The sequence below is a fragment of the Meleagris gallopavo genome, chromosome 19, assembly GCF_000146605.3.
Source record: "Meleagris gallopavo isolate NT-WF06-2002-E0010 breed Aviagen turkey brand Nicholas breeding stock chromosome 19, Turkey_5.1, whole genome shotgun sequence".
NCBI lineage: Eukaryota > Metazoa > Chordata > Aves > Galliformes > Phasianidae > Meleagris > Meleagris gallopavo.
In genome coordinates this window covers 6,086,687-6,114,522 of record NC_015029.2, presented here as the reverse complement: position 1 = coordinate 6,114,522, position 27,836 = coordinate 6,086,687, and the positions used below count along the sequence as shown (strand labels likewise).

The following is a 27,836-nucleotide window of genomic DNA, read 5'->3' as shown; positions in this document are numbered from 1 at the left end:
TTTCCTCACTTTGATGATGGCACAGAAGTTGGTGGCAACAACTCAGCTGTATGCCAATGAATTGTTCCCTTCTGCAACATTCATTCACTGATGCCAAAACTTAGCTTTCATGGTCTGTCCCTATGGAAGGTGTGTGGTTCCCTTGACCCAGCACCATCACAGAATGAATTAGGTTGCAGATTCCTCTTCAGGTAAGTAAAAGTAACTTTTCCCTTTAAAATCCCAATGTTATAACATTTCTCTCACTTTTTCCTCTTCTTCAGAACGTATCATGGCTAGAGGAGAAGGAGAAGGAGGTCGTCAGTGCACTGCGCTACTTTAAGACGATTGTGGACAAAATGGCAATTGATAAGAAAGTATTAGAGATGCTGCCAGGCTCAGCAAGTAAAGTGCTGGAAGCCATCCTGCCCCTGGTGCAAACTGACCCACGCATCCAACAAAGGTAGCTTTCCTTCTTGGGTTTTGGAGCTGTGGCAGACCAGCAGGCTCCTCAGCTTCTTTCTTTTCTGTGTATTATGTGGCATGTGAGTTGGAAAACGATACAGTAACAAATAGATTGACTGCCATTTTTATTAAGTGGTGGATAATTTTCAAGCACAACTTAAAAACAAACTCCATGCTGTGAAGAAGTCTGTGCTATGGAAAGATAAAACAACTTAGAATGGTTTTAGAGAGGAGGAAGGAGTGATTCTTAGCATAAACGTAAACATTTGTCATTTACTGATTCTCTTCAGATTCTCTACTATTTTTGAAGTCCACAACGGGATCCTAAAAGCTAACAAATTCCAGGAGTTTCTGCCTGAAAAGGAACTTGTCTTCAGAGTAATCTCTTTCTGCATTCAATTCATCCATACTGATAAAAGTCAGCCTGCACTGTTAGTTGGTTGTTAGTTTTTTATTTTATTTTACTGGAGCAGATACAGAACAGAAATAAACAAATGTACTTCAGTAGATCAGCCAGTCGAAGTTCATTCCTGTGTGCTCTCCACAGACTGATTATAGGTTTGCTCTGATGCCTGCTGTATTACATTTAAGCCAATTTGAAGGCAGAAAAGATGTAGAAATTGGCCAAAGCAAAGCTTGACATCCACTGAAAGAGTCTGTGGTGTCATCAAGCCACAGAGATCTGACTGCCTGCTGTTTATAGGTGATGGAGAAATTGATTAAAAAAAAAAAGCAAACAAATATCATTGAACAATAAGGAATAAGCAAAGCTATGACACATGCAAAATAAGACAGAGAAATGCACACATATATTTTTATAATTGTTTTTGCTGAATCGTGCTGGTTTTTGCTTGGTTCCTGTTTTCCCAGTAAGTATCTCCAAAACTTTTGTTTTTGAGATGTTCAGTGCAATTGTGCTGCAAGGAAGGTTTATGGTACGGTCAAGACAGCTGTAGGGTGCCAATATTTTATTAACAGAGATGTTTAGTGCTGTCTGGTTCCAATACATAGGGCATGCTTTTATCTGATAGCACAAAAGGAAGGAGACAATGGGTGAGTACCAAAGCTGTGACTGAGACAGGGGGGCTGCAATTCAGGTTGGGTTTGTGGAAGTACAAAGAGCAATAGCTGTTAGAATTGGAGTATTCATCAGGCTTCTGGATTCAGGCACAAAAGTTTCTTCCGTTGCTATCAGGTTTCCTGCAGTCATTAAATTCCTGACAAGCACCTGCTTTCACTTAGTGAAAGAGAGAACAAACTTTCCTGTTACATCAGGAGAACATGTAAAATGTCAGCAAATATTTTTAGGATAGAAAATGTCATCTTTGTAGTCGCTTGCTTTGATTTGTGTATCCGCTGGGTGATCTTTCCTTCCAAGAATATATTGGAAATAAATATCAGCTAAGTGGTCTTCAGCAGCAGTATTTCAAATGGCTCTATTCTTCACATTCCTTGTACCTTTTCCCTTAGAAGTGAGGCAATATAACCTTGACAGTTGGATATCCACATTTAGCCTGTAAGCAGAATTTTTGTAGTCAGTAGTCAGTGGCATCTTCCTTACTTAGTGATGAATCTCTCATTCTGGACTGCAGCACAGATCCCTTGTGTATGTTCTGCCTTGTTTGGCTTTGCAGAGAAAAAGGGGATTTGTCATTCTCTAAAAGCCATGTCCTTTCATGACTACATATGCACTTTATTTATTTGAGTAGTGGCAGGACACAAAGGGGTGCTTTTGATGGTAAATCCCCCTCAAGAAAAGAGAGCAAGACTTGTGTCAGTGTGGAAGAAAGCCCTACAATTACTGTTGGACTCCTTTTTGCTTTAGGGGGAGGGTTTGCATCGAGGAAAAAAGTAATTAAATCTAGCACAAAATAGGCTTTCAATTACTGCCTCCTTAGAAGGAAGCAGACCGAAGATTAATCACAAAGAAATCAAAGCCAGAGAAAGAGATGGAAGAGGACCCTATTTAGGAAATATCTCCTACTAAGTTAATTTCATTTAAAATTAGAACAAATGGCGAGCACTGTGCTTATAAAACAAACAAACGAAGAAGCCCTTGCTGCTGTCTGTATCCCTCTGGCTGTAAGCTGACAGTAGTTGTATCCCTGGTTCTGCAAACAGCTCTCACCTAAATAATCTCATTCCAGTTTGTGGGTTTGGTGCTCTTCTCACAGATAATGAAATGACTGGAGTTAAGCCAGTGTCAAATGGGTGCCAGAGAGAAATGGGAGGATTCAGAACGCTCGTATCTGTGATGATGGCAAGATTGCACCTTCTCTTATCTCTTTATGGTTTTGATGCAGTTTGAAATTGATTTAATTTTACAAAGAATTGCCATCAGCAGTACTGTTAACACACCTTGTTTAGTAATGAAGTGTTTTCAGAGCGGCCAGGAAAGTGCCTCTGAGCACTGTTGTTACAGTTAACTTTTATTTAGAGTTGTCGTCCTTCCAAATTTCGTTTCTTTTCCTTCAGAACAATAGCTTGGATTCTGGTTCTCATTAAAAGCAAAACAAAACAACACCCTTCCTCTTCCAAACCTGAAATTCATTCAGCTCAGATTTTGTAAAGAAGTGGGTTTTAATTGCTTGTTTTCAGGCATTACAAGCAGTGGGAAAATTATTTGTAAAGGAATGATGCAGTCAGCTCGCAGTTATGTAGAACGTTTTCTGAGGGGAGTTAAGAAGGAAATCATAGATAGCACTGAAATAATATCAATTAGACATAAATGCAGGATACGGTAGTTACCTTTGAAGTTGAGGCATAGGATGGGGGTGTGGATTAGAAGGGAAAGAGCATTCTTCTTAGCATTGCTATGTTAGCTTGCAGCTCAGATTATTAGCTTGTTGTACTTTCATGCTGTTGTTCCATTTGGCTCTAAAGAACAGGAGAGCAACTGCAGCAGAACTGGAAGCCCAGGCTTTGTCACCTGCTGAACACAAATCATGAATGTCAGAATGAAAAGGAGAACCATAACAGTGGATAGTGTCAAAATAATTTTAACAGGGTGGAATGCACTTTAGATCGTGCTCTCTCTAGTAGCATTTGATAATATCTCCGTAATTGATATTTTTTTTTCCTTTTTTCTTGACTATTTCCTTCACTGCCATCCAGTTCTGCCATCTCATCCTGCTACAGCCGTGTGTACCAGAGCCTGGCCAATCTCATTCGCTGGTCTGATCAAGTGATGCTGGAAGGTGTGAATTCTGAGGACAAAGAGATGGTGACAACTGTTAAAGATGTCATAAAAGCTGTTCTGGATGGAGTTAAGGTACGTGAGGCAAGTTATAGAAAGCATACAAGTCTGTATTCTAGAAAAGATCTAGCTGAAAGTCAGAAGCTTTTAAGTGCTGGTAAGTCCTGCTCTTTCAGTAATAGTGTAATGTAATAAAAAGTGTAATGGTCCTGCTTGGTGTACTTGTTAAAGACCAACATTAATGATTTGGCTATTAGTGTGCACTTCTAAATGTTCACCCTGGCATTTGGATGGATTGCCCAAAGCAGTAAATCTTAATTGAGCATTGTATTAAATTTTCAGCAGGTAATTCCCATTCTCTTCATCTCCTATGCAGATTACAGGTCTGAGTTTGGAAAAATGGAAAAGCTTCCTGTCAATTCCCATAGAGAATCAAAGATTCCAGCTTCGTCTTTTAGCATGAATGTCAAAGTGTTTGTCAGTGATACATCAGCACTTTCAGCAGTCAGGTTAGGGTGTGGGACAGCTGATGAGCTAAGCTCAGTTTTCTGAAGATTAATTTTTTTGTAACTAATGGGAACATTGAATGGAAACCTTTGTGAGACACGCTTATACAATTCCCTCCCTGCACCACCCAGGAAAAGCTGTTGGCTTTCCTTCTGTGTCCCAGTAAGTTTTTGGTACTCATTATTTGTGACCATTTTCCAGACTTGTCTCTCTGCTGAAGGCCACAGAGGCCGTGCATTCAGCTTCCCAGTACTGGAGTTAAAAGTTTTCTTGATCTGGACAGAGAGACTGTCATATCTCCTAGGAATCTTATTTTGAATACTGTAGGGAAGGTTGAGTATCTTTAACAAGGGCTGAACTGGCAGAGCAGTGTTTAGTTCAAGTACAGCAGGAAATTTAGATTTTTAAGAGCTGGAGCAGGTTCTTCAACTGGATGACTGTGTCAGGAAATGGCATCTTTGTCTGTACTCAAAGTCCATTTAGTTTTTATTATCTGGAATTGAATGTGAAAATCCAATGAATATCCCAAGCTTTGACTATCGTGCTTTCAGGAATTTTGATATGTTATTTGCGTGCTTTGAATATCTCTGTAATGTTGCTCAAATACAGATATTAAATCCTAGTGTGACTTATCAATCCTTTAAAACAAATATCTTTGAAAGAAAACATTTCCATCACCTAAAGTGGACAGATTTTCTAGGATTATTTTGCACAATATGCCCTTTAACTTTAAGCTCCAGATTTGAGAAGTAAAGCGGGTATTAAGTTTGCACAGCAGGATGGAGAAGAGTTCAGCATTAAGTCTCAGCTTCTGTGAGTGTTGCAATTCAGCAGCCATTTGCAGCACATGAAAATCTGCACTCTTGACTGCTGAGCAGAAGTAGCCTGATAAACAATGTGAGAGTTCACCCTGTTATCACCTAATGAATCTACAGTCCCATGTTATCACTAGATCCAGGTTACAGTTGCATGAAATTTGGGACACCTACTGTCCTTTCACTTCAAACAAGGTTTAAGCACCTGATACCAGTTGTTTCCCAACCAAAGCAGTGTGCATGGGTGGATGGATGGATGGATAGAAGGTCGTGGATGTCTGCTAAGCCAGCCTAGGCTGGAAGCGGTGCAGGCATAGCTGTGCAGTGCTAAGCCTGAGCTGTTAACCTCACTGAGCTGTATCAGTCTCCTCTTGCTGCTAGACTGCAAGTTATTTTGGCCTTTCAGTTGGAGCTGGCTTATGTCTGGTCAGTTTGGAACACAGTGAGAGCAGATGTGGGGCCGTCTGGGTAGAAGTGAACGTCTGCCCACCAAGACTCAGTGTTTGGAAGTGATTTGTACTCATCTCCTCCTGCATAGCAAGGAAGGTTTATTTTAGAAGGGCCAAGCCAGCCTTCAGGTCTGGAAGCAGAACTGAGAAGCTGGACACTTCTCTGCTGTGGAGAGCCTTTTTTGTTTTTTTGGCAGATCACACAAGATCCACTTCCACATTTCAGTGTTTACTTCCCCCTTTATTTTCAGAATTGAGGACAAACCACTTGCTTGTTCACTTGTGCTGTATGCTGTTTTGATCTCAGGTTTTAGTGCCTTGCCAGCTGTATATAAAGGGAAAAAAAAATCTTTGTTTTGATTACATAACTTCTTAAAAATCCATCTCATCTTGGAATTTCCAGTTTGCTGATGCAGTGTAAGTTTGTGGAGAGGCTTTAATTATCTCTAATTACTGCTGCAGGAATCTCTTTACTTGCTGATAAGGAACAGCATAATGTGCATCTGGCTTAGTTGCATGCTGATTACCTCTGTGTGTACATTGAAGATCTTGGTTTGATTCTCAAACACTCGTTCTCATTCTGGGGCTAGTGGAGAGGAGAAAAAGACAAGATTCAGGGAGTCGAGAGCTTTTGTGCTTTTGCTAATCGAGGTACTTCTCAGCAGATGCCGTGTGTCTTGTCTGTCTGTCCCAGATAGGAACATCTTCGTAGTGTTAGCCCAGATGGCCATCTGTATGTGCTGTGCTTGTGCACTCTTATCCTTCCCCATGTGTGAGCTTCTTTAAAGCTGAGCATTTTGTTGTGTATTTGGTGGGTCTCTGCAAATCATTTTTGTGCCCAAAGTCATACCAAGAATGTAAGTATATATATTACGATATAATGATGTAATGGCCAAGTCAAAATCAGTTGTGATGTGCACTTGGACTTGTTGAAATGGGTTGCGGTTTCCATCCTTTACACATCCGGGGTGCTACTTTATTCTCTTTGTGATTATTGTATTGGAAGAGGAAATGACCGCTTCTGACCTCAGCAGACACAGACGTGAAGATGATACTGGAATGATGACGTTGTATTTCAAACTGCTAATAAATAAAATTGATCCCATATAATTTCCTTTGCATAACATGCTGGGAAGCCAATAGTGTCAGGAAGCACTGCCAGTTCTGTGGCCTAACTGTGGAGAGGACACGTGTTTGTATCTGTGAGCAGCAGATCTATTTGTTGGCCTCAGACATCCATAAAAAGTTCTCTCCATCCTTCTGGAACGAGTGATTGTTGCTTTGACTGCTGGCAGACTTGGAGTTCAGGATTATCGTGCACTTATCTCTATCTACCGCCTTATCTGCCTACAGCAGATATGCTGTAATAGTTCCCTGAATGATGAAGACTTTCTTTGCTAACCAGTTAAAAGATGGCTCCGGGGGGAGCAGGTCTTTTAATAAAGGTGTTCACTATTTAATTTCTTGTTGGATGTCTTTCAGAAACCAACCTTTTGAAACAAATACATGACACGCACTTGTTCGTGAACTATAAAGCAGTGATATAACTCTTCTACTGGCCAACTGAAATACTTCATGCAAAAAGCATTTATGTACTTGTATTTATGTATGTAAAGTCAACTTGATATTATCTAGGGCATTACGGGGACTGGAACATATTTGTGATGAAAGAGGAAGCACAGCAAAAAGAAATGTATGTGGGTTTGTGCAGAATCCCCATAGGGCTACAGTTTGTGAACTTAGATATGGCTGAACTGCTGCTGGGTGCATGCTGCTCCCTTACCACCTCATTTGTGTGGCTCTCCACTGAGCTTACACCCAGCTCAGCTCACTGCCCATGTCAGCATTAACCCCTAAGTGGGTACCCAAAAGTTTATTGCAGTAGAATCCTGTTCAGTTTTAGCATGTTTGGGTGCAACATTATGCATGTAATGATTCTTTTCTTTCTCCTTCTCTCCCCTCCATCCACCAGGAGCTGGTCAAACTCACGATTGAAAAGCAGGAGCATCCCTCTCCCACAAGCCCTGTTAAACCCAGCTTACCAGCATGTAAATCTGATAGGTGGGTCTCTTACAAACATTTCTTGTGAGTGCCAGTCCAGTATAGTAGCTTGATGTGAGGTAATTTCTGGTTACTGACTGATAGTTGGGTTAAAGTAGTGAGTTGTTTTCCACAGCGGGAGTGTTGTGTTCTTCATGTAACCTTATGCATTACAGTGGCATTACTCCAAGAGAACTATATGCAGTGGTAGAGAAGATACCAAAATCTGGCAATGAAACATCACTTGGCTATGACATGTCCACATATTATTCTGTGTATGCTTCTAATTTTACTTGCAGATGTGAATTCTTCCTTCTGCTGTACGTTTCTCTTATTGCATATGATTTAAAATATATATTAATCTGTCAGCGTGCTGCGTTCTGACTGCATTTTGTGACCTTCAATCTGTCTTTTGCTTGTTACAGCCCATCAGAACTTCCCCTGACAGACCGAGAAATGGAGATCCTGAGCAAAACAACTAATATGACTCAATCAAATGAGCTACTGACAGACTCCATGGATGAAGAGGTTGCACCTCCTAAACCCCCTCTGCCTTGCATTCGTGTGGCAGAAAACAGGTAATGCTGGCCAGCCAGCTGGCTGAAGAGTGGCAGTGGCTCTTAGCATCTTGTTTGTTATACGTTCTTGTCAAAATGGGTACATGAGGTCACAGGGGTTAGTGATGCGTCTGAATTTCCAGTCCTCCTGAGTAATCCTTCCCAGCTCCTGGAAGCTGTTTATGACTTCATGTTCTTTCTGTCTTGTTCTGAGCACTACCCTTCATTGTCTGTGTTTTCCTTTCCTGTTTTTTTTCCCCATGAGAGGATGGTACAGTGCCTGAGACTTTCCTATAGAGGCACTGCATAAATGCATTAAAGCTTTTATTTAAGACTACGTAAATACACACCATATTCTGTACAACTCTGCACAGCAGTATCCTGTGCTGCTTTAGTTGTGTGTGTACTGTTGTATCCAAAGGAAAATGCTTTGTTAAACTCAGTTGGCAATTGTCAACATGTTCTGCACATCCAGGTGGCTCTACATTGGTTGTCAAACTAAGAGTGAAAGGAGCTACTACTGTGTGAAAAAGCTCTTTTATTTAGTTGTACTTACCCAGTTCTGTGAGTAACCACATGAAAGTTTCTATGTTCTATTTTGGAAGGAAGAGAAAACCTCCACTTTACAGCTTTTTGGTGTGTGTATGGTGTTTTTCTCCTTTAGTACGGGTGCTAATAGATGGTGTGAAAATGCTTATCATGAGCTCATTTGAAAATGCAGCATCAGGGGGACTGTGGCTGGCAGAAAAACACCACTTTTCTGGGTATTTTATGAATTCTCATGGGCTATATATTTATAAAAAAAATCCTCTTACCTTCCAGGAGCAGAATATGTGTGCTCTTGGAAACTTCACAAACTTGATGGTAGCCAGAATTGTCAGTAGAAGCAAAACTTAAATACACAGTGGTTAAAATCTCAGTGGTTACTACTACTGGGTGTATGATAATGTATCTACAACTGATGAATGCCACTACTTGGGCCCATGCAGCATGTATGCGTGTGACAGTCTTGTTGCTTCAAGGAAAACGGCACAGAGAATTTTCCTGTCTTGTATGTTGCTTCAGCTTTGAAACCCCTCTCAAACCTAAAAAAAGTTTGAAGAGGAGGAATGAGAAATTTCTGTGAACTGAAACTTTGCTCAGGTCAACCAAAACATTTAATTTGGACTTCCACCACTTTTATATAAAAATAATTGCTGTGCTAATTAGTTTCATTAAAAATAATTTTTAAAGCAGCAATTATTTTTGTTTCTGAAATACTGAGTCTTCTCCAAGCTTAAAAAAATACATCACTGAACAGGACCTTTCCTGTGAGAGTGGTGTTAACTCAGTATTTGGTAGGGTATTCTCTTTGTTGAATAGCTCCGGGTCAGCTTTGGATGTGAGCTTTTTGATCCTGGCAAGTCAGAGGCTACCTGAAAAACAAGCCCCTGAAGCCTCTAAAAGTCTTTTTGGTGGTAATGGAAGCATCAATACCTGTTGTGTCTTGCAGTCCTCCTCCAGCCTTGCCCCCTAAAAAACGGCAGTCGGCGCCTTCCCCAACCAGAGTGGCAGTTGTGGCCCCCATGAGTCGAGCCACCAGTGGATCCAGTTTGCCCGTTGGAATCAACAGACAGGTAATGGCATAACCCCTTTGTGAAATCCAAAGGAAATGTCCTGCAGAAAAGCTCAGGGAAATCCTATGTTTTTCCATTTCCAGTTTAACATGTCAATTAACCTAAGCAGTAGTTTAAGCATCTGCTCTGACTGCTGCTGGTGCTTTGGGGAAGTTTTCTGGTACAACTGCAGAAAACTTGTGACAGTGTGTACTAGTTAGTCTCTTGTGCTAACGTGGAGTTTACAAGACTGTAAATTGTTTTGCTTTACACCTTCAGGAACTTACTGACTCAGCAGTGAGAACTCGAATTGTGCACCAAAATCAAATCTTGCTCTCAGTCCCCAGAGCTCTGACTTAGGGAGCCTCTGCTGTCAGTTGGCTGACCCAGATAAAGCTGTGGTGGTTTTGCAGTTACTGGTGCAATCTCATTTAGATTGATTTGCAGGGATTGGAATACCTGTGAGGTTCACTTGCAGCTTGATGAGCTTCAGGTAATTTCTGAAATTGAAACGTAGCCAGTAGGCACCAAAAGCTGACGTCAGCTGTATCCCATTATCACCTGTTTACCCTTTGCATGCACAAAACTAACCAAATATTTAATAAAGCCCCAATTACTTAATGAGAATTTTTGCCTTCTAGTTGCCCAGTGCAAATGTCAACAGCTGGTGACATCCGCTGTGGATCACAGCATGCCCTGGCCTCCAGCAGTGCATGCAGGGCTCCTTCTGGGGGCTGCTCTGCTATGTGCCCTTTACTCAGTGGGAAGCTTTCTGGCTTCCTTGTGGGCTTGTCTAACCGGGGAGGGCTAGCAGCACTGATCTGCTCCCTTCCTAGTTTTCTTACAGTAGCTGCAAGGTGTATGTTCCTTCAGCTGTATCTTATTACTAGGGAGCTGCTGAGAATGATGGTAATTTGTTGTTTTGGTTGTTTGGGGCTTTTTTTTTTTGCTTCAGGATTTTGATGTTGACTGCTATGCCCAGAGAAGGTTGTCAGGTGGCAGCCACTCCTACGGGGGGGAATCTCCTCGCCTCTCACCGTGCAGCAGCATTGGCAAACTCAGCAAGTCCGATGAGCAGCTCTCTTCTCTGGACCGTGACAGTGGTCAGTGCTCCCGCAACACAAGCTGTGAAACATTAGGTGAGCTGGGCTGGGCCAGGACTGCTGCAGGAACCCTCATCACCCTCGTTTGGGAGCTGTCGTAGCTGTGTTGCAGAAGTAAATGGATTGTGCTTGCAACTGTCGTCTTGTAGTTACTGCAGGCAGTTCGATGCGAAATGATATCCTGTCAGATAGGAAAAAGCCCAGGGGAATATGTTTCCCTAGCTAGAGATGATTGTGTTCAAACTCAATTCAGCTCTCAAGTGGAGTGTTTTGTTGGTTTCAGCCTTTTGTGCAGACATCAGTAGGAAATAGCAGCACTGTTAGGCTTAAGTGATGTTTCCAGGTACTAGAAAATAAAACAAAAATACAAATGTGAAATATTGCAATTAACTACCCATTGAATTTTTATTTGTTTGCTAGTGTAAAAATATGAGTTTTAAGCATGGATTTTACAGAAAATAGAGCAAGATAGTCCCGGCTGCAAGAAAGTTCCACTCTTATTACATGAACTGATTAGTTAACTGGGGGAATGAGATGGGCAGAACTGAGAAGGGCTGAACAGTAAAAGAGAAAAACTAATGACTGACTCTTCTTTTCTCTTTTTTTAACCAGATCAATCAGATCACTATGACCCAGACTATGAATTCTTGCAGCAGGACCTCTCGAATGCTGATCAGATACCTCAACAGGTGCCAGGTATCCTCAGCCCCTTGCCAGAGTCCCTGGGTGAATCTGGCTCCCCTTTCCATGGACACGCTTTCCAGCTCCCACAGGGCAGCTCTTCTCCACTGGAGTTCTGCAGCGTCTCGGGAGCTGTGCAGCCAACAGAGACCCCTCCAGCTTTACCAGAAAAGAAGAGGAGAAGCGCAGCCTCTCAGACTTCAGACTCAGGCTGCAGGGTCTCATATGAGAGACACCCTTCACAATATGACAACATCTCAGAGGATGATATGCAGAACGCAGGGTCTCTCTCATCAGTACCCTGCACGCCATTTGCTCCTATTTTGCCCTTCCAACAAGGAAACTCTTCAGCACCAGTCGAATTCATTGCTGATTTTGCTGCTCCAGATTCTAACAGTGACCCAGAGAAGCCACCACCTCTGCCGGAGAAGAAAAACAAACACAGTAAGCAAGATCTTGTGTTTGGGTTTTACTTTTACCTTTCTCTTTTCTTCTGTTTACCATGCTTCTGATGACCACTGAGTTATGGTGACCCCAAGGTAATGCCTTTGGGCTAAGTATTGAAATTGCTCATGGTCGGTATCAGACGTGAAAGGAAAATGCCAGTCCTTTGGTGGCCAGGGAACCCAGAATGGGGCAGGCCCAGGAGAGGTGGCAACATTCGGCATCTTCATTACTGTAGTGAGAACATTTTATTTCGGTTTGCACAAGTGTGAAGCTTTGAGCCACTCTTCCAAGTTTTCCTGGATCGTTTTCCCTTTTCGTGTCCATTCTATCTCCCCCATGTTTATGAGTATTTGCCCAGAAGAAGAGAATGGGGTACTCTCCAAGAGCTCAGGAAGAAGGCTACTTTTCTGTCCAAAACTGAGGGTTGCCAGTGCAGTTATTTGACAATAGGAACATAGTCCTCGCATAGCTGTGCAGGGCAGCACTATTAACCTTGTGCCCAGTACTGTTTTGCTACAGGATCTCATTTCCTGAGTGCCTGAGAATTTCCCACATCATTAAAATGACCAGCCTCTAAATGCAAAGACTCTCCATTCCCAGCCAGACTCCTGGCACATCAGTGCTGACTGCAATTCAAGCTTTCATGACCTTATTTTGATTTCCTTAATGTTCATGGCTGAAAATATGTGAAACCTCTTGCAAGAGGACAGACATACTGATCTGTCAAGGAAGGCTGTGAACTTTACAGTGGGATATGTTACTTTACCAGTCACTGGCTAGCTTTGCAGTTGCATGGCGAAGTAGTGTATAATAGGTCTGGATGAGCACCATTAAGCTGTATGGCTTGCAGCTCAAGTGAAGAGCTGATTTGAAGGTTATGAGTTGACCTTCTGACTCATTGCCACAATTAGTAGTGCTTTCACTGGGAAAAGGTGTGAAATTGGTATCCTGTGCAGGGGGATCTGTGCTCTGTCCATGCCTATGTAGTTTTCTATGCTAGACACTTTTGTTTTTAAGTGCATTGACAGAAATCATCTCCTCTATGCCTCAGTGATTCCTCCAGGTTTGTAACCCTCCAGGATTTTAATCAAATTACCTGAAATTGAAGGTCAGGTTAAAGTAGTCTCATTCAGCATCCCCATACACTGAAAATCACTTGTCCCTCTCTGGTAAGCAAATACTAAGATATACTGAAAGCAACCAAAAAGGAGCTCAGATGTTGATTTGCAGATGGCAGAATGGAAATAAACACTGGCGTTTGCATTGGTTTGGTTTTTATGGCTCCTGAGGTTCAAAATACTTGGATTCAGTGTAAACTGCAAGGGAATGAGATACAGCAAGGAGTTTCTGTAGGTCAGGCTCCTGTGAGCTCTGCATCTGAATGATGAGGACTGGATGCAGGTGATGTTAAGCCATGCAGTCTGGAGTGGAAGTGGGGAAATGAACAACTGTACTTGCAAACAGCTTTAGTGGGAGTGGTGCTGGGATAGGTCCTGGGTAGGAGACAGTGTGATGGTTGAAGGAGAGACCTAAGATATTTACTTCTCTCTTTAAGCCCCATCTCTTTGTTTTCTCTTGCTATATGAGATGTCAAAGAATTACTTAAAAACAGTTTTAGATGCCAGCTTCTCTTTTGCTGTCCATGCACACTTCTAACCTAAGTGGCAAAGCCTTGTATGTGAGCTTTCTTTGATGTTAGAATAGAGTTAACTGTCATCTGGCACTATCAGAAGATGTCAGAGGATTGATCAGATTGCATTGTTAGGAATGGGAGAACGTGTTGCCTGATGTATTGACAGCTCCACGGGTTTGATTAAACATCCTTGCTGCAAAGCCTGCAGTAGAGTACTTGGGCTAATACCTGACTGCTGCAAATTTATAATGGCTTCTTTTTTGACACTAAGAACTTGTTTCGTATGCTTTACTCCACGGTGTATCACACTGCAGATCTGTGGTTGTTAGCTTTCCTTTTGTTTTCGACACAAAAAGGGCAGTGAAACACTGTGTGGTAGTGCCCAGGATTTTTTGGCCCAGGGACTGACACACGTGGACCCTCATGTGTAACCACGTAGATGAGGCAGAGCTGCTTCCACAGCCCCAGCACACTTCTGTGACCCCAAAGAGATGCATGAATGTATTAGAAAGGTCCAGAGCTGTTGCAGAGATGACTTGGTTGTAGTGCCTTTGTTGTGGGTCATCTTTTGGTAGCTGTCAGGAAATGTTGCAGCTGATACTTTGATCTTTTATAAATAATATATAGTGAATCTTCCTTGAGTTAACCGTGTGTTTTGCTGTGATCTGTGCTCAGAGGGACCTCCAAGAGTTGACATCTCTATAATTTAAACAGGGGAGTGATAAACCTTTTAAATGGGCATGAGTTACTGTTCCTCTACTGTGTTAAGGGCAAATTACTCCAGACATCTGCTTGAGCATGAGCGTCGTACTCCTGCTGTACAAGACATGGGCAGGGAACAGCTTCTGCCATGAAGAGCCTGAAGTCAGAAATAGCAAGATCTGCCCCCAGCCAGCTTGCAAACCAGTGGTGAGGCACTTATGTTTCCTTCCCTGTCAGTGGGAACAAAATGCAGCCTGGTGCCCTGTAAGCAGCCGGTATTCAACTGCAGGATCCACGCTGAGGGCAGTCTGGGCTTAGCCGGCATATAATGGGAGCTCTTTGAAAAACAGCTCTCCTCCCAGAGGTGACAGCAGAGACTGGCTTGTTCGACCTTGACTTCTCCAGTGAGTTGACGTGTGGTGCAGCTTGAGAATTTCCATTACTTTGGCTCTTGCTTATGCACATGAATCCAGTGCTGTTGTGTGGGGCTGGCTGTAACACAGGCAGCACCAGGAGTTTGGCTCAGACCTGCGATGGCTTTTCTTCATCAGATACTACCGTGCCTTACTGGTATTGCAGATATACCTTGTTGCTGATAATGTTCCAAGAATCCCTTGCAGACCCCAGGAACTGCTGGTCTGAGGCTGGAGGGCTCCCACAGCACTGCTGGCCGACTCCTGCTGCAGCGTGAGCAGCACCTGTGATTTTCATCGTTTTCATCATGCAGAGCTGATATGTGCTAGAAATCCCTGAGCAGCTTCCGCTCCTTCAGAAATGACAGCCACAGCGCTGGGAGCAGATTGCAGGGAAGATGTTCCTTGCCACAGACAGAGATTTTTTAATTTTTTGATTTTTTTCTCTCCCTCTTTTCAAGTGCATTCTGCCTTGGTTCAAAGCTGACATAAGCTGCGCCTGGTGCCGGGGTGGGAGAGGTTCTGTCTCACTCCTCCCTTCTCTCCCGAGGTGCTGTTTAGACGCTGTGTCACCCCACCCCGGCTGCTCACGGTGGAGGCTGCAGCCCCCATCCCTCCCTCTTTGCAGAATGGCTGCAGGGCATGCGGCCTGATCTGAGCTGGTGATGTAATTTCCCATCTGCTTTGTAAATTTCTGCCTCATCTGAAACCACATCAGGGAGTGGGGGGGAACAGGAGAGCCTTTGCAAACAGCCATCTCAGGAGTGGTCCTGCTGCCTTCCTCTCCGGCTGAAGATTGGCAGCATTTTATTGACGCCTATTTAATTTGTGCTCTGCAGTCTCTGCTGCTGAGCCAGGTTTGTATTTCACCATCCCAGCTGGTTTTTACTTCACCTGAAAACAGATGAAGACAGAGTAGAGGCAGAGACACGCTCACAGCCCTGGACTAGTTGTAACAAGCGAGGCACAGGAGCTGCCATGCAGCGGGATGCATTAGCCTCATAAAGAGCAGAGATAAAAGAGCTCTTCATTATTCCCTTCCAGATTGAGTTAAGGCTCTCAACAGCATTCAGGCTCACTACCTTGAGTTGCAGTAATTCAGTTTTACACAGACATCTAATGTGCTGCACTTTTCACCAACACTTCCTGAGTCTGTAGTGCCAAACAAACTTCTGAACCCAGCAGCTCCCAGCTATTGATCCTGAGATGTCTTTGGATCTGAGCAGTAAGTGCAGCACGGAGTTTGTAGATAACTCTGCATGAAGACTTGGTCTGAGTCTAGCAGTGTCAGCTGCGTTACGGCAGCACTGCCAAGCCAGAATTCTTGGCTTTTGTCCTAATAAGTTGATGAGCTCTAAAAATGTGATCTTTTCCCTCGAGCTCTTGTCCTCCACGCTTCTCCAAGGACCTGTATCCTTAGTTCACTTTTGCCACCAGGGAAATATATTTGCTAAGATGTGTGCAGAACTTATCCTGCAAAGCAGCTGTGTGATACTAAGACATTTTTCAGGGCACAAGTATTAATGGGAATACTGGAGTCAACTGTAAATGCTTGAAAACTCATAGTGTTTTAGTAATTCTGTATTTTCTGCACCAACACACCTTCAGAAAAGAAAGAAGAGAATATTGGCAAAGCATGCATCTTTTCACTGTTAGGTCTTAGAATTCATGTGATGCTGCGTGAAAGTGGAGTAAGCTTGGACTTGGCTTATATGTGAGTGCTCATCCAAGCAAGTGAGCAGACATCAGCACACACTGAGATGTGTGCATGCAGTTGGATTCTGTCAGTTCCCCTTCCAAAAGGAAGGGGTTGAGCACCAGGGACGGTGCCTGACATCTCTGTGTGGTGCTGGGGGAGGCTGGGGGAGGAAGAGGAGCTGGGCTGGTGTAGCTGAAGGTCAGGAGTGCAGCAGCTTTGGCAGAGCTCTGCAGGAGCTGGCAGTGCTGTGGGACATGGGCAGCTTGTCCTCTGGCAGCACGGTGTGGGGTCATGGGATGGGGACAGCAGGTGTTACCGCTCGGGATCCAAATGTACCAGCTGGGGTTTCCTGAGCTTTTTTCCTTTTTTATTTGGTTTTCTGGAGGAGGGATGTCATTGGGTGGGAAGGGGGCAGCTGCTTTAGCTCCGTTTCTAAGCGAAGTTTAAAGCACTAGAGGAAATGTGAAAAAAGGTGCACATGGCAGGTGCAGAGCGGGTCCTTCCTGCCGGCAGGCTGCACGGCTGCATCCTGTTTGCAGTAGGCTGGCCTGCCTGGCAGGTGAACAGAGGGCTTTGCCGTGGAGCTAGTGTGGGAACAAGCTTCACAATGCCCAAATACTGCGCTGTGATGGCTGTATTTACAGCTCTCACTGAAATCATCCATTCATGTCGGCTGCGCAACTGAAATGCTAGCAGGAGCTGAATAATTGCTGCCTAATGACCAGAGTTACAAAGCCTGACAACTGCGTGTTTATCAGGAGGAGGGGATGGATGATCAGAGTAATTTGTATGTGACAGCGTGTTTGCAAGTCCCTGGTTAGTTCTATTTATGACATTTAAATACAATTATTGTTCCAGTTCTCAGATCCATAGATGAAAGTTATGTATTTTTCATCTAAATACATTTCTGTCCCTTAATAATTCTGGGGTTTTGTAGTAATCTTTCTATGATGCTGGATGTCTTTCTCCTTCCACACTAAAATATTAGCTAATCTTTTATCAGATCTACATAGACAGACCTGTATGGGACTTTTTCAAAGATTTTTGGAAGATGTTGTACAGATACTAAGGTCCATGAAATAAGGCTTCACCCCATTTAATAGTTTCATCAAACCAAATCTCAGCTTTTGAACCAACTGCATTCATTTGCAAATTTAAAGATGCTAAGACGCCTTGGAAAGGGAGAGAGCTGAGGATGCTGGATTTGAGCTGAGGAAGAAAGAAGTCATGGTCAATGACTCTTTTAAGAGATCAGTCTGTTGTGCCAGCAGTGGCATAGAAATAGCTGAGAGAGGTGTGCCCAGTGTTGCAGGTAGATGTTCTCCAATGAATTTCATCAGCTTGCTAAGATGGAGAAAGCACAATCTCTAGAGTGGGAGAGCTTGCAGTCTGTCTATAGATAGGACACTTATTATAGGCACAGGAATTATTTGCTGTTGAGCTTGCATCGTTGTGCAAGATGGCATCCTTTCTCTTGATGAGTTTGACCATTAGCTCCTGAGCAATGTTCTCTGGGTTGTCATGGGTTACATGAGAGAGGGGGCTTGGACCAAGAACAGGTGCGTCATACTCCTTGGGTCACTCTTAGGAGACCTCGCTGGGTTAAGCAGATCTGTTGCCAAACGTGTTTGTGCACTGTGACAGCTTCCATTGTGCGCTGGCTTGCAGGACAGGACATTCACAAATTCATTCCTGTGAGGTGAATGGCAGCTTGCTGTGTGAGTTACTGCAGATACCTTGCTGCTCCTGGCCTGAGGGCAGCTGAGAGCAGCACGGTCTTACTCTTCTTTTATTTTGAGGGCAGGACAGCTGCAGCACACAGGCCAGGAGCACTGAGTGTGACTTTTTGTGTTGCAGTGATGGCATACATGCAGTTTGTAGAGGACTACTCAGAGCCACAGCCATCCATGTTCTACCAGACCCCGCAGAATGAGCACATCTACCAGCAGAAGAACAAGCACCTCATGGAGGTCTATGGCTTCAACGACTCCTTTATCAGCTTAGACCCTTCTCAAGATCTGGCACCCCCTCCTGCTCTTCCACCGAAGCAGCGGCAGCTGGTGAGTGACACCACAGAGCCCTTCCCAGCCCCTCCTGGAGCAGCTCTGTGTTTGCTGCTCCTGTTTCTGACAGGCTGGGGTTGTGGGAGGGGGTCTCACTGATGTTGTTCACGTTGTGTTCCTTGCCATCTCAGTAATGTGTTTTTAGGCATTTTGCATCATCTACTTTGAGCTCTTCTGTTCTTTTCTAACCCTACATTCAGACCCCTCCCCTAAAAATGAGATGTTCGTCTTCCACATGGCATAGCTGTGCCAGACTAGAGACACATGTAATGTCTGTTACTTTGAAGATTTTGACACACTGGGCAGCACAGTTTTGAAGAGGTTGCTGCACTGTTGTTCCCAATGTTGTTTTGCAACTGTTGTCAAGGATGCCACTGATAATAACCATTTAAACATAATCACTGCTTTTATGGCTCAGTCTTTGCCAGAGCCACAGAACTTTGGTACAGCTATTATTTAACTCCTGCGTGTTTTTCCTGCATTAGTCCATGTGTGTGATTCAGGAGTTAACCTGTTTTTCACTACTACCTGACTTAGATTGGCCATGGCTGTAACAAAACAGGATGAAGTACAGGAGCAGAGCCATGCTCTTGCTGTCGTGATGGCAACTGTCACAGTGCATCCTCACGTTATCTGTGCTAAAATTTGACTGCCTCAGTGTTACTTTTTAATCAAGTAGGAAAAGCTACACTGAGGTCTAATTTGGGAATTCAATAACTACATTCCTGTGGCACAGGTAGGTGTCCTGACAAGATAAAGTAACGTTTCTGGTGAAGTAAACTGAAGTAAACTGAGTATTACGCAGTTTGTCAATGGAAGCAAAGCATTTCTTTGGTGCCCTTTAATCATTATCTGGGCAGCCAAGATGTCATCATTCTGCCTGTCAGGTATCCTTCTAGTCTTGCAAGCTGATGCCATCAAGGTGTTGCTTGCAGTTCCCCTGAAGCAGAGGTTTCTTAAAATGCAGCCTTGTGCTTCTGCCTTCATCTCCAGTTGGGAAGGTGATGCAAGCAGAGAATGGCTCATTCAGCAATCACTGAAAAAGCCATCAGGTTCTATTGTTCCTCTGCTCCCACTGCCCTGAGAGATTCTGAAGCAGCAAATCATGGGGACATCAGCTGCTCCAGCAGCAGGGAAGTCTGCTGGATGGACTTCTCTAAAATAATAATTAGGAAGTCTGGTCTTGCAAGCTTCATAGCTTGTATGTGAAATGTTTGTATGTTATATTCAACAGGTCAAACTGAGAAAGCCTAGATACAGCTTGGCCTCCCTCAGACCCTTACTGTAGTGGAATTCAGGAGAAATTCCTGATAGTATTTGTTATTTACAGAGTAGTATCTCCCTCCTGTGCAAACGATCTGTCATTTAGAATTGGACTGAAAATGTGCTGGGTGTCCTGGTAAGCAATATCCCAGCAGCATCTGTGAAGGCATACAGGCCACACTATGCAGTCTCAGGTTTCCAATCTGCAAATGGACCAAAAAAACAAGACCACAAAAAACTGCTAATCTGCAGGAGTCAGCTGCTGCCCATCTGAAAGGGGCAGCTCCTTGCTGGGCAGCTGCTCCTGCCCATACTTGCTCCTTTGGGCATCTGCCCCTGGTGCCATGGAGAAGAAGGGCAGTGAGGAGCAGCATGCTTCCCCATGGCACAGCTGCCTTGGGCTGTTTATTTTTAAGGGATTTGTGAAACAAAGAAGATTTGAACTGTGATTTTTGACACGCCCCTTGAGCTCAAGAAAGGCAGGTCGGTGTGTCTGACTGATGAACTGTATGAATAGCTGTTTGCTTAACAAGCCATTATATGCCTTGTTTTACAGTTAGCGTTTCTTACCCTTTATTCATAGCCTTTTCTGTGCTTTCTTTCTTTGTTTCTCCTGTCTCTTGCTTTCTCCCCCTTTGTTCAGCAGGCCTCCTATGCTGCCTCTTCTTTCCCTTCTATCTCCTACTGTGTCCAGCAAACTAAAGTGCCCTTCACCCCCGAGGACACCGGTGCCGCTCAGGGCCTCACTATGTCAGTCTCTAACTCCTTTCTCAACCGGCACAGCTCCTTTCCTGTGCATTCGGTGAGTTGCTCTCCGTGCTCCTGCAACCTGTGTGTGTGTTTGTGCTGGTGATGAAATGCTCATCTGCAAACCCCGTGCTAATGCTGCCAGTTCTGGGTGAGGTTCTATGGTGGGGGAGGGAGGGTTGAACTCGATTGTTGTAAGGCAGGTGATGAAAGCGGTGTGCAAATCTTGCTAACTGAAATACAGGGAAAATGTGGCTTTCACACGTCTGTCTTGGGATTGGGAGGAGATCTGGCCTAGGTGCTCAGGCACTCTGCTTTGACCTGCTCACCCCCAGGCTGCCAGTGGCACTGCACGGTCTTTTTGTTCTGCTGCATAACGCCAGCCATGTGAATGAGCCTATTAAGTACTGCTGTGTGAGCCTGGCCTTCGGAGGAATAACGAGATGCCATCCTTGAAATAGATGGATTTAGCCAAATGCACGGAACAGTGGATATGGCTCCTTGATATTTTTGTTCCTAGAAAATAGCCTCTGCCACATCATTCATGTTATATTTGCTTGTCTGCATCTCTTCGCACCTCCGTGGTCCCAAACAAGCTCAGATTTCTGAGTTGCACTGATGAGGAGTCGGAACCACAGGAGGAGCTGAAAATTATGTAAATTGAAATAAGAATAATCTTACAGCACTGCCTAAATCTATGATCAGATGCTTAAATTAAATGGTAGCAACAACAGAGTGTTAATGTAATGAAATTAAATCTAACCATGGAATTCCAGTGGCTCAACAGTGTGGGAAGTGTTTGCATGTAAAACTGTCTGGTTGTGTTCTGACTGCCTGCATGATGATAGCTGAGAACAGACTTTTTTAACAGCAACGTGGATGTTTTGTAAATTACTGATTTTGGAGATGTTATCAGGCAAGAGCAGGGGAAACTCAGAAGTGCTTTAGTTTAATACTGAATATTTGAAAACTATCCTCCCACTCCATTACTGCATTTCAACATTTACTCATTCTCTAAAAATGAGTGACAGTGATGCTATTGCTGGGCCTGAAGAAGGAAGTACTCAGGGACAAGTAAGTTAATTCACATGCAATGAATGAAAGCTTCTGGCTTCCTTTGGTGTGAGAGAGAGCAGTGTGGCATAACCCTGTGAGCAGGGAAGCTGAGGTGTGGTGAGATTGGTGCTTGCATAAATGTGTGGAAAACAGTTTTAAAATTTGAACTAAGGCAATAGTTGTTAACTGTACAGTTCTCTGTTACACAGAACTGTAATCCAGATAAAAGCATGTCACTGGTTTTGTTTTAATTGAGAGGCTATAAATATGATACTGTAATCTTCTAAAAATACCTGGGCACTTCCACTTTTAGAAGTGTCCTGATTTAAGTGGTTACTGCATACTTAACAATTCTGAACTGTTCTGATCTTGATTCAGACTGTGTTATTCTGAATATATTATTTGATGAAATGCTAAAATCACATTAGAAAATCCTTATTCACTTCTGCAGGGATTTGTTGAAGGGAAAATGAATGGTTGAAGTATGAGTAACAGCGAGAACAGTTGGGCAGTGCTCTGTCAGGTGCACAAAGAAAGTAAACTGAATTAAAAATGGTGACTTCTGTTAATGCCTTCAAATAATGGTAATGTCATGGTCTCGTTTCTGACAGGCAGAAATGCTATTTTCACTTCACAGCGTCTCTTTGTCTCTGAGCTGCAAAATACCAATGTCCTTACATACTTCATAGCTGGCCCATATAATACTATAACCGTGGTTTATCCCATTTTCCCCATCCCTAATGAGACAGCAATGTGAAACAGCTGTTAAGACTTGGATCTCTCCCAGGGTGACACCCTGTGTTCAGCACTCAGCCTGACCAGAACCCTTCCTGCATTCTGCTCCTGGGCATTGCCTGTAATGACTGTTTCATGCAAGGGCTGCTGTGATCTGCGCTGCACTCCTGTCATTCTCATGTCTTCATTTTCCCCACTCTCTCGTGTGAGTGCTGATGGTAGCAGTAAATGTGGTAAGAGCTGAGCATTAGCTATCCAGTGCTCCCAGCAGGGGGGTCGGTGCCAGAGCACAGCTTTCCCTACCAGCCAGCTGAGGAGCTGCCTTTCTGCATACCCAGATCATCAGTGGAGATGGACAGCAGGGGCAGCCCCACTAGCTCTGTGCCAGTCTGTCCACGTGAAGGCAGCAGGAAGGCTTGAGCCTACGGCAGGGTTTGCATGTTAGCCCGCTATGTCTGTGCACAAAGGGCTGGCTCCTTTCTGTTGTTCCACAGAGCTTAAAACCATTGTTTCAGACAGGGTTCTTTACTTTTAATTTGTGATTTATGAATTTATTTTCCAGAATCCTGACTTGTTTTTCTTTCCCATCAGAGCTGCAGCCACTGCTGCAGTCCAGGAGCCACCACTGTTCTGTCTGCCCACTGATCATTCTTTTCCCTTCTTTGTGGGAAATTGTCTCACAGGTAATAGCTCGTATTGGATTGAGGCAGGTCCTGAACGACTGGATCAGACCCTGTCGGTTTGGCAGGTTGGGTCTGGCATTCATCAGCTCTTATTCACATCTGGCTTCTGTGGCAGCAAGGGTCACATCCATAGCATGGGCTGGTACTGTAAGGAAGTACAGCATCATCTTCCCCACTGTCACACCATCAAATCTTGCATTACTGGGACAACTGGGTTGTACTGTCAGGAGCATTGTAGGGATTCCCACCTTCCCACCTCTTCTGAAAGCAGCTTTATTTTGTTGGACAGTGGGGAAAGAGATGCAGTAGGGAAGCGTCCACCTTGGTAACTGTCTGCAGTAGTTTTTCTACGACAGATCACCTCCCTCCTTTCTCAGCTCCTTGTGCTGTTGACTGGAGGTGGCTGGGCAGATGTCCCAGTGGCAGGAATCAAATCTCCTGGCTTCCTGGCAGCAGGGAACTGACAGAAAAAATCACTCAGGAGTTGAGATACGTTGCTATCTCTCCACATTTTCCACCAAAGACTTCAGAAAGGCTTTCATTCACTTACAGCAAGGAAGTTTTCTTTGCTGAAACAAGGGCTGTACTTGTTCATCTGAGACATGAAACCACCACTAGTGGAAAACTGGCTGTATCCTCCACTGTGGAGAAATATCTTACCTTTCTCAAAATGCTGTTTTGTTTTCCTTTACGTTAAGAACCATTTCCAGTAAACTTCTGGGGAGCCGAATTGGCCACCCACTTCCAACAGAAAGTGCAAGTGATTTCCTTATGAAAACTCTTAATTCAACACTTCTGCTTTCACTTGTTCCCACATATCTTCAGCAGATTGAGAAAATGCACAGAAAATTCACAGCAACTGCTTTTCTTTCTTGTGTGTGTGCATTAATGCCTGTTCAAGAAGAGGCGGGTCAGATAAGTGCTTAAAGATGCTCGCCGTTCAGACATGTGCTCTGCATGTTTTCCCTGCCTGGCTTCTGTTCGTAGCTCGGTTCCATTTGCTGCCCAGACTGCAGCTCCAGTCTTCACCAGGGGCTGAGTTGTTTTGGCTCATTTATTGGTTTGATGGTGGGAGCCACTATGAAATCTTTGCATCCATGTAACCAGTTCTTGAGCGTTAAGCATTGTTTCGCCTTTCCTGTTTTGTTTTCCTTCTGCATTTCTGTTTGTTCCCACTGCAGGTTGATGTGGGATAATAGTGCTGTTGTGTGCCAGCATCACCAAATCCTGCTTCTGAAAGCCACTTCCCCCTGTGGTTTATGTTTATTTTACACTACCTGTCCTTGTGTAGGCCTCTGGAAGCAGTCCCCTGGGGGGACCAGGCCATATATCACAGTGTCTGTCTGGCTGACTTTTTAGCAGCCTTGCCTTCATCTCCGTGCTCTGCCTTTGCAAGATCTGTCTGCTAGATACGGTGGTATTGCTTACAAGGTAAACAGGAGCTGAAGCTGTAGTTGTGATCAGATTGAGTTCTGATAGTTTCAGGAGAGATGCACGATAGCATGATGAGCAAGTTTTGCAGATGTTTTCATTCCCCCCACCCATTTTCACTGCATTCCAGTTAATTAGAAGTTTGGATTTTGTATTTTCTCATACAGAAGCCAGGACAGCCTTTCCCAAGGGAACAGAAAACCTCATCCATCCATCTGCTGTGCTGACCATTCTTTAAAAATAGCAAGACCAGCCGTGTGACCAGGTCAGAGGCTGTGCTGAGAAGCATTCAAGCAGGAGGAGTTGCTGCCTTTCCTGTGGCAGCGCTTGAAGCCATTCCTCTGGCAGCTTGTGTTTCCACCCATTCATTGTAGGAGCACTTCCTTCCTCATTAGCAAAAGTACCTGGAAGCCCAGAATTGTGTCATGAGATAGGAAGTGTTTTCCAATAGTTGTCTGTGTAATTACATTCTTAGGGTGTAGCTTTATACAATGCCCAGTATTTTGTGCACATAGTTCTCTCCTGTTAGAATTTGGGCACTCAGTTCTGGCACGCTGCCCAGGTCTCTCTCTTAACAGCATTAGCAGAGGAAACCTAAAAGGTTGATCCCTTCCTCTGATAGCTTTGTGTTTTGGGAGTCGGATGCTCTATCTGATCTGGGAGTGTCTGGCAGGATCGCAATTAATTTGGCAGGAGTCAGTAGGGTGACAGAGAAGGCTTTGCTTAAAAGGTAAGAACTGTGGCTGCTGATGCTGCAGATGCTCTGACAGCCGTTTGATTGAGTTCAGCTCTGAATTTAGGATGCATATTGCTGTTACAATCAGCAACTGCCTATAAACACCTTTTCTTCCTGATCCCAGTGCCGAGTGGATGTTGAGTAAGTTTTCTGTTAGAGTGTTTATCTCCTGCCATCTTACCCAAATAAACGTTCCTAATGTCGTTGACCTTTGGGGCATCCTGTAACGCCCCTGTTAATGATGGAAGGCTGTTCTGAAACAAACAGTCAAAGGCAGCAAATTGAAGATGTTGAAAGATGCCATCTCTGGAAGGGCTGTGTGTGCCACGCTGCTTTCAGTGTGTGTAAACTGTCAGGTCTGGACAAGCTGCCTTCCTGCTGCTCCCAGGAGATTGCTCTGAACTCAGAGCACTCCTTGTGGAAATACTTCCAAAGTGATGGAGCTTTATATAAATCTGCTTCGGTGGGGAGAGGGGAGGGATCTCTCCCTGCTCTCTCTTCTTCCCTGTGCTGGCCTTTTGCTGTTGCAGGTCAGAATCCCTCATGACGGGAGACCAACAGCAGTTGGAAAGAGGAAAATGTCTTTTCTCAAAGGATCTGGTTGCTTTCTAGCTTCTCAAAGATTATTTTGAAGTTCTTCACTGAAAGCAAAGTCATGGAGTTGGAGGTTGTGCAGCCATAGCTGAGGCCTTGCTGACCCTGCAAAAAACAGAGAAAAAACAGGCACTGATTTGCTTCTAAGATAAACTGTTGCCTCTGATTTTGTGGAGGGCAGAGGACCGGTTTCATTCCAACAGTTGTCTTGAATGGACTCTCCCCTCCCAAAATAAGCCTGGCTTTTATGGGATGATAGGGCTTCTCAGGGCGGTGCACCTCCCAGACCCCATGGCAGCAATTCCTGCTGCAGCTGCCGGCTGGGCTGGGCTGGGTGGGCACAGCAGGAATGGTGCCATATGGACCTCATCTCCACCGCAGGGTGTTTTTCCACTTTCAAAGTATGCTGCATTCTTGGCTCTTGTCCCAGCATGGCTGCATAGCTGGAATTCCTGGGCTGCTTGAGCAGGAGGAAGGAGGGGTCTTCCTGGCTGCTTTCTGTGAGATGCAACAGTACAGAGAGACTGGAAGTTGAGAACAGCTTGGCTAATTAATGCCAGCACACCAAAGGCTTCTCTGTGCCATTCCCTTCGTTTAGCAGCGAGCTGAGAGCATGCCTGCATCATTTAATGATTGTTTGTGGGTCACGCTGGATCTCATCACTGGGGCAGCAGATTGCTGAGCGAGTTCTCGAGAGCCATTGCAGTGTGTTGGTGGGAGGTGCACGTGTTCCATCCACTTTGCTCCTGTTCTTTTTCTGGGGGATGAGCCTGGGACTCGGGGCATTAGTTGGCATATTAGCGCCAGTGAGATCATGAAATACCAGGGAGACAGGGCAGGCATAATGAATCTGCTGAGCCAAGATGATGTCATGAGCCCAGAGTCTTACGAGGGATTTAGTGTTTTGTGCCATGCAAGTGAAAATGAATAAATGTAGAGCATTTATCCAGGCAGAAAGTAAATACAGAGATTAGACTTGTCATTGTTACTGAGGCAGCTCCAAAAGCAGACGGTGTCCCTGGAGCCAGGGCTACTCAGCCATGAAGAAATGGGCAGGAAGGGAGAGGAGCCTGCCCTAGCACCGGTCTCCTTTTAGCCACAGGCATGCGGTAGGGATTTGCATTTCGATTATTCTTCAGTAGTCTTTTAAGCCCTCTTTCCAAAGCATCTCCCTCTGCTCCTCTGTATTATGGCCCATGAGTTGCACTGGGTGCACAGGGAGCGCTGCCAGAGCTGCAGCACGACGGAGGGGAGCTGGAGATTGAGCTGGTAGAAGGTAAAGTCTGGCCTCTGACCTTTATTTCCTTTCCTGCTTGCAGTGGAGAAACTTCTGTTCCCAGGCTAGGAGCCTGAGGCAATTCTCAGTTCAGATTTTTAAGCTTATATATTGTAGAGAAGGGAGAAAAATACCACCGCCAAGCTGGGTGTTGCTGTAAGGCGCAGGTGATGGACCGAGCTTTGGTTTTTATCAATTTAATTCAATTCTCCTGAATTTTCCAATTCCTGCTTTTGTTTCCCTTTCTGCTTTCACTCTGTCACTTTTCAGCAAGCTGAGCTGCTTGGGAGCTCTGTAGTGCAAGAGGTTTTTCACTCAGAGGTGGTGAGGCACTGGAACAGGTTGCCCAAGGAGGTTGTGGATGCCCCATCCCTGCAGGCACTCAAGGCCAGGCTGGATGTGGCTCTGGGCAGCCTGGTCTGGTGGTTAGCAACCCTGCACATAGCAGGGGGTTGAAACTACATGAGCATTGTGGTCCTTTTCAACTCAGGCCATTCTATGATTCTCTGATTCTGTGATATTGCTCCAAGCAACCACCACAGCTGTATTTCAGCCTGGCTTTGGGATGACACGGTTTTTCCTTCCTTCAGTCCACAGGGCTACAATTCAGATCTCACTAGTGACTGTGCTCTACAAGTTTTAAGATAAACTCCCCTCCAGCAGGTTTAGCATTGTTGTCTTTTCATTATTTATTTTTCTGGTGGGTGTCAGCTGTGTTCTGTTCTTGTTTTGGAGTCACCCTGATGGCAAATCTTACTAGCACCAGATGTTAAAAGGCAGAGGATTGCTCATGTTTTTCTTGGCGCAGCATACTCCCACTGCACACTGCTTAATATTATCTGAACAGTAATCTGGTGATTAGGGGAGATGGTGAAATGAAGCTTTATGTAGATGATCTCCTTTCATCACTTCAAGCTGACTCTTGGAGGCACTGCATTAAAGGATTGGTCTGATAAGGAATTCAGGGCTCC

General features: G+C 44.4%; 1 protein-coding gene across 12 annotated transcripts in view; it reads left to right on the top strand.

Moving 5' to 3' along the window:
• RAPGEF1 (Rap guanine nucleotide exchange factor 1) overlaps nt 1–27,836 on the top strand; it is a 75,993-nt gene that overhangs the window by 31,101 nt on the left and 17,056 nt on the right. For 7 of the 12 annotated variants that reach the window (XM_031556207.1, XM_010720921.3, XM_010720918.3 and 4 more), the window contains exons 3-11: nt 264–442; nt 3,559–3,715; nt 7,384–7,472; nt 7,877–8,029; nt 9,501–9,624; nt 10,559–10,742; nt 11,319–11,831; nt 18,139–18,341; nt 20,251–20,409. In XM_031556207.1, coding sequence (XP_031412067.1) covers nt 264–442; nt 3,559–3,715; nt 7,384–7,472; nt 7,877–8,029; nt 9,501–9,624; nt 10,559–10,742; nt 11,319–11,831; nt 18,139–18,341; nt 20,251–20,409 — 1,761 coding nt within the window. The remainder of the gene's footprint in view (nt 1–263; nt 443–3,558; nt 3,716–7,383; nt 7,473–7,876; nt 8,030–9,500; nt 9,625–10,558; nt 10,743–11,318; nt 11,832–18,138; nt 18,342–20,250; nt 20,410–27,836) is intronic. The other 5 variants (XM_031556208.1, XM_010720922.3, XM_010720925.3 and 2 more) reach the window with 2 other exon arrangements.